General features: G+C 49.0%; 1 protein-coding gene across 14 annotated transcripts in view; it reads right to left on the bottom strand.

The window, feature by feature from the left end:
* The window catches only part of ZNF606 (zinc finger protein 606), a 30,571-nt gene extending 24,126 nt beyond the window's left edge, over positions 1-6,445 (bottom strand). For 2 of the 14 annotated variants that reach the window (XR_011522487.1, XM_070558806.1), the window contains exons 1-4: positions 1,920-6,445; positions 1,514-1,621; positions 1,194-1,342; positions 466-573 (exon numbers count right to left, since the gene is read on the bottom strand). Coding sequence is in view for 9 of the 14 variants with exons in the window: in XM_070558806.1 (XP_070414907.1) it covers positions 466-573; positions 1,194-1,342; positions 1,514-1,621; positions 1,920-2,031 (477 nt within the window). In the remaining 5 variants the exon portion in view is untranslated. Of the gene's footprint in view, positions 1-465; positions 574-1,193; positions 1,343-1,513 lie in introns of all 14 variants that reach the window. The other 12 variants (XM_070558804.1, XM_070558799.1, XM_070558802.1 and 9 more) reach the window with 11 other exon arrangements.
* Between the last annotated feature and the right edge of the window lie 398 nt (positions 6,446-6,843).

The raw sequence follows: 6,843 nt of genomic DNA on the forward strand, positions 1-6,843 counted from the left end.
AGATAACATCCATGTCTTTAGTGATGGACACATGAAACTTCATTTAAAGGGAGAACACACCACTGACATCACACTACAATTTCACATTGCTTTTTAATTACAAATCAATGCTATATAAGTGAAAAACAACAATAAAATTAAAAATATAAGAGTGGTATAGAAATTCTGATTGCATGTATAACAGTCTTCTAAAGAATCCCACAAGTCACCAGAAAATCTCTTAGAACTAGTGAGACATCTTAGGAGATGACTGAAAATAAACAAAAGTTACATTGTCTTTTACACTAAGTTTACCCTTTCACCAACAACCAAATAATTTTTCTTTTTTTTAATCTTAGGTCTAATTCTGTACCAAGACAGACCCCCCTCCAATCCTCAAAGGCCCTCACCCCCTCCCCAACTCTAACCCCTGGCTTCAGCAAGTCACTGCTGGGAAGGCCCAGAAGAAACCGGATTTGGACTCACCCCAGGAGGCCCACGGGTTGATGGCCGCCATCCCACAGGATTAACCAAACAGGCACCTGCCCAGCAACAATGAATTCGGTGATGCGCAGAGAGCAACTGCAATACAACCTAGTGACGGAGGTGAAAAAGAGAAAAGTGGTCCTTCTCACAGAAGATCCTGCAGGAACAAAGAAGAGGACCCATCCACGGAAGCATCAAGAGACTCCTGGGGAGCGTTGTAAGAAAGCAGATTTTACGTGTCAAAAACACAACAGACCTCCTGGAGAGAAGTGGCGACCTGAATAAGCAAAGCCAAGAGCACTATCCCGGACGAGGGGGCGGAAATTGCCAAAGGGTCCCCACAGCGAGTCACAACGTCGAGGTAACTGTTCGGTTGATTTGGCAACAACTATCCTAAAATCTGCCTGCAACCCTCACAGGTAAGCGGTTGCCTAGAGCAGGGGGAGTGAGGAATGGGGAAGGGCTGCTTAGTAGGCGCAGGGGTTTCTTCGGGGGGACGATGAAAATGTTTTGGAATCAGTGATGACGATCGCACAACTTCCTCAACACATAAGGAAACGACTGGACTGCGCGCTAATTTGTTATGTAAATTTTACCTAAAAAGAAAAAACCCAACTGCAAGACCTACCAGGCCCACGCCTGCCCGTCTCCGCCGGGTGTGGGGCCCACACCCCGCCTCCCCGGTCCCCGGGCCGGCCCGCGCCCTCCCCGAGGGGCCCCGCGCCCACCGGCAGGCTCTCGGGTTCCGGGAGCGTGTACGAAGCTCTGGGACGCCCGCCAGGCCTCCGGGGCGCCGGGCCTGCGCCCAACCCGAAGCAGGCAGGCCGTATTCCGCACCGACGTCTCCGCTGGGCCCTGTCCTGCCGCCACTGCGCGTCTGCAGAGAACCGGGGCCGTTCCCAGCCCTCGCCGGACGCCCTCCGGCGCTCACGCGACGGGCTCGGACGGAAACGCCGCCGGGGACTGGGAGCCGGTGGCCGCCACCAGGGCCTACAGCCAGCCCGCCCGGCCCCCGGGGCGGACGCGGCGCCCAGCGCGCAGGCCTTACCTGCCCGCGGCTCCCGGCCCCGCTCTCCGCAGGCCACTCGGCACGCGCCGGGGCTTTTGTTCTGCGCCGAGGCTCGGCCCTGCGGTGCGCCTGGGAGCCCCGCGCGGCCTGAGAGACAAAGACGCGCTGGGCCGGCGGCCGCGACCCGACCCCAGGCCGGGCGTGCGGGGCTCCCCGGGGCCGCCCAGGCAACCCAGCGCGGCCGCGAGGCCGGGCGGGAGGCGGGAGGCGGGGGTCGGAGGGCTGAGGGAAACGGGGGCGCGAAGCCGGCACGGAGAGGGCAGGCGCTCGACCGGCCCAGGCGCCGCGCCGGCACCAAAGGCAGACGCCGCCTCTCCCAGCGTCTCCTCCCGACCCTAGGGCCCTCCGGGCGGCAGCCGCCCCACCACCCCGGCGACCGCCTCACCTCCGCCGCGGACAATGGCGGCCGCTCCCCCGGCGTCGACCAGGACGTGCCGCGCGGGCTGCTGGGAGTTGTAGTTCCAGGCGGCGCGATCCGACTTTGGAAGTGCCACCATGGCAGTGGGCAGAGCTGCTCCTCCTCGAGTCCCGCCCCCGCGGCACCAGGGACTCCCGTGGGCTGCGGTACTGTCCGGGCTCAGGCTGCCCTCTCCCGCCGCCGCTGTCCAAGTAGAGGGCCTGGGTGACTCGCGGCGCTGCGAGCCTCGGTTTGCCCGCCCGCGAAATGGCGGCTCACGGTGGCTGCACTGCGCGACAGGAGCTTGGTGAAGTCTGAGCGCCTTCGAGGGATCGTTCTATTCAATAGTGACAAGTCTGTGAGGAAGTGGCTGTTAATGATACCCTTTTCCAGATGAAGAAGCTAATCTTGAGCCTCCCCTCGCCTGTGAAGCCCTCCCCTCAGCCCTGCCGAGAACATCAGGGCTTGCTCAGATCTCTTTTCAGGCGGTGAAGCCTTCTGGGAGCGTGAGTTCTCGTCGACCTATTTTGTGGGGTTTTGTCCCAGTCAAGTCAGCAATTCCTGAGCGGCGCTGAGGAATAGGGCGGGAACAGGCTAACGAAACCTGGGCAGCTGCCGTTCAAAGCCACTATTCGAGAGCACGGACGGGGAGACGAAAGGCCCCTCGCCCACAGGAGCACCCCTGGGCGACGACCCCCGGCCCAGCCCTAGCTGACCCTGGAGTCTCCTGCGGCAGAGCCCATTAAGCCCGCACGGAGCCTCCTCACCTGTGTTAGAGTGACCCTCGCCCAGAGCTTCCTGGTTCCCCTGCCTCTCCCTCCTTGCTGCTTACTCGCCTTGCCTGTTTGTCCACCTGTTTCGAGCCCTTAGTTGGAACAGCACTATGGTCAGAGGCAGTGAGGGGCCGGATTTGCAGAGAGCCTTAGGGACATCGTGATGTCTCTGGCTTTGAGTGAAAGGGGGAGCCATGGCATGGTTCTGAGCAGAGCAGTGATGGGCTGTGGCCTCTGTGGAGACTAGACGAAGAGGGCGAGGGAAGGAGCAGAGTGATCCGAGGAACCAATGCAGTAATCAAGGTGGCAGATGATGGCAGCTTGGATCAGAGTGGTGGTGATCAGTGGTCAGATTTCAGACACGTTAGTATTTTAAAGGTAGAGCCAACAGGTAGTAGGTTCAAAGTTTTGCATCATGGGCTGCAGTCCAGCCTGTAATACCCACAAGGAGGCAGGGCATAGAGAAGGTCACTGAATGGAGCTGTTCACCAAGGGCCTTGTCAGGTGGGCAGTGGGTTACAGGTGTGTGAAGACACTGCTGCCCTCTGACCCAAGCCTTCTACCACTCCAGTTACCCCAGTGTTCTGGGTGTACCATATCCTGTCTTGTGCTATGAGATGGCAAAGGCTGGGCTGCACAGCCATCTTGGATGCCCCTATTATGGGACTCTGAGCTGTGTCTGAGGTTCCACTGAGATTCTGAGTGGGAGGAGCCAGAAACAGTAGGAAAATCTAGGTTCTCCCAGGACGTGCCCCTCCTCTGAGAGACGCCCAAAGAGCGGTCACCTCTTGACATGTGAAGGTCTCCAGCTGGTTCCATTTCCTCATTCTAGGTCATGAGAATGGAAGGTAAAGGGAGGGGAGTCTAGGGCACATTACTTGGAACAAGTTAGGCCTTTTATGAGCTGGGTTGTAGGGTCACCAATAGTAAACTAGCACAAGTGAGCTAGACTGGAAGTTACCATATGCTCTCAAATCCTAGGATTAAACTCTTCTTTGCCAGCAAAAAGCCCAGGAGTTATTAACTTCAACACCTTATGGGGTTCTGGGTCCCCCACATGGAAGTCAACATGCTTCTCCACTGCTGGTGGCCATGCAGAAGCTCCCCCTGCCACAGCTCCTTCTGGTACCTCTGCCACCAGCTCAGCATTCAGCCTGCAATTTCTCATGTCCCTGGAATTTAATGTTAGCAGTCTGCCCGTTTTTCTTTTAAGAAAAACATGTAAAACATAATAAAGTTGTAAGAAATTCAGTGAAACCCTATGAATGCACTAAGCTGAAAAAAAATAGAGCATTACCCATGCAGTTGAAACCCCTGTGTTCCCCTCTCCAGTAGAAGCACCCCCTTCCTCCAGAGGCAGCCACTATCCTAAATGAAATGTGGATCACTCCATGTATTTCCTGAAGCTTGACATGTGTGTATTCCAGAGCACCACAAATGTCTTGCACATTTTGCATTCATATAAATGCTATTATATGGTAAGATTTTATCTGCAACTTGCATTTTTTGCTCCGTGTATTTGTCATTGCAAGATTTATCCTTTTTGATACATGAAGCTCTGTTTCATTTATTTTCACTGCTGTCCAGTTTCCAAAATTGTGAATGAGTATACCACAATTTGTTTATCATGTCTACTTTTGATGACCACTTAGGTTCATTCAATAAATACTCATTAAAGCACCTACTATCAAGGAAATAGGAATAAAGTAGTGAATAAAAATTTCAAAACCACTGCCCTCATGGAGCTTATGTTCTAGAGGAGAATACACAATATAAAAATATGTAGAATATCGGACATGTCAGATGAGGATAACTGCTAAAAGCCAAGTAGGGAAAGGGGGCAGGGAATGCTGGAGGGGTTGGTTGCAATTTTAAGGTGGAGGATCAGAAGGCCTCACTGAGAAGGCAGCATTTGAGCAAAGACCCGAGGCAGGGAGGAAGCCAGCCATGTAGCTATCTGGGGGAAGAGCATCAAGGAAAGGGCTTCCAGTTTTTGCTACCACAAATGATGTTGCTATGAACATTCATACACAGGTCTCCTTATGGACACATGCAGGGTTTCTCTGGGGTAAGCCCTCAGAGTGGGACTGAGGGGTCATAGGGTATGAATATTTATATCCAACATTGGCAGATATGTCTCCATTTCCAAAAGGATTGCATCTTTTTATACTCTCACTAGCAATGTCTAGGAGTTCCACTTGCTCCATGTCCTCACCAATGCTTGGTAGTGTCTGCTTTTTAAATTTTTGCCAAATGCATGGATAGGAAATGGTAGTTCATTGTGAGATGTATGCACTTCTCTTATTAGCGACATTCAGCATCTTTTCATAGTTTTTAAGCCATTTGTGTCTTCTCTCCTTGAGGTACCTTCTCATTTCCTTCGCGCATTTTTCTATTAGGTTGTTTGTCTTTTTCTTACTGGTTTGTAGAAATTCTTTACATAAATTTAACATTAATCTTTTATTAGTAATACATCCTTTCCAAATTGTAACTTACCTTTCACGTTGTTTATGGTATCTTTTGAAGAAAAGGAGGATTCTTTTTAAATGACTTTTTTTCCCATAGTTTGTGTTTTATGTCAATTTCAAAATCCAAACTACATTCAGGTCCTAAAAACAGTATCCTATATTTTTCTCCTACAAGTTTAAAAATCAGCTTAATTGTAGTATAACTGATATATAATAAACTGCACATATTTAAAATGTACAATTTCATAAGTTTTGACATGTTTAAACCTGTAAAACCATCACCAAAATCAAGAGAATGAACATATCCACCACTCCCACAAGTTTCTTCACACCCCATGAAGTCCCTCCCTCTTGCCTCTCCACACCCTTCCCCATCCCTCTATTCCCAAGCAACCACAGGTCTGCTTTCTGTCACTATATATTAGTTTGAATTTTCTATAGTTGTATATAAATGCAATTATACGTTGTGTACATTTTTTTGGTCTGGCTTATTTTACTCAGCCTAATTGAGATTCATCCATGTTGCATATATCAATAGGCCATTCCATTTTATTGCTGAGTAGTATTCCATTTTATGGATCTACCACAATTTGTTTATCCAGTCATCTGTCGATGAACGTTTGGGTTGTTTCCAGTTTGGGGCTATTACAAATAAAGCTGCTATGAACATTAGTGTAGTGTACAAATCTTTGTATGGACATATATTTCCTTTTCTTTGGGGTAAATGTCTAGGAATAGAATCACAGGATCATATGGTAGGTATAAATTCAACCAATTTGTTTTTCAAAGTGGTTGCACCATTTCACATTCCCACCAGCAATGTATGAGAGTTCCAGTTCCTCTACATCCTTGACAACACTTGGTATTGTTAGTCTTTTTGATTTTTACAATTCTAATAGATGTGTATTGGTATTTCATTGTGATTTTAGTTTACATTTCCCTAATTACTAATGAGGTTAAGATCTTATCATGTGCTTGTTTGCTATTTGCATATTTTTTTTGGTGAAAATATTTTGCAGGGCCGGCCCGGTGGCGCAGCAGTTAAGTGCACAGTTCCGCTTCTCAGCAGCCCGGGGTTCACTGGTTGAGATCCCAGGTGCGGACATGGCACCACTTGGCACACCATGCTGTGGTAGGCGTCCCACATATAAAGTAGAGGAAGATGGGCATGCATGTTAGCTCAGGGTCAGGCTCCTCAGCAAAAAAAGAGGAGGACTGGCAGTAGTTAGCTCAGGGCTAATCTTCCTCAAAAAAGAAAAAAAGAAAGAAAAAGAAAATATTTTGCCTGGTTTTTAAAAATTGGGTTATGTGCTTATTGTTGAGTTTTGACAGTTCTTTATATATACTGGAAACAAGTCCCTTGTCAGATATATGTGTTGCAAATATTTTCTCCCAGTCTGTGACTTTTCATTCACCTAACCATGTCTTTTGAAGCACAGAAGTTTTTAATTTTGATGAAGTCCAATTTATCAGTTTGGTTTTTTAGGGATGGTGTTTTTGGTGTCATATCTCAAAAGTCTTTGCTTAGTCCAAGGTCACAAAGCTTTTCCTCCAATCTTTTATAAATTTTATAGTTTTAGATTTTGCGTGTAGATTTATGATCCATTTTTATTTAGTTTTTGTATATGCTGTGAGGTAAGGATCAAAGTCCTTTTTTTTTTTTTGGATATA

This window comes from Equus przewalskii, chromosome 9, assembly GCF_037783145.1.
Source record: "Equus przewalskii isolate Varuska chromosome 9, EquPr2, whole genome shotgun sequence".
Classification (NCBI taxonomy): domain Eukaryota; kingdom Metazoa; phylum Chordata; class Mammalia; order Perissodactyla; family Equidae; genus Equus; species Equus przewalskii.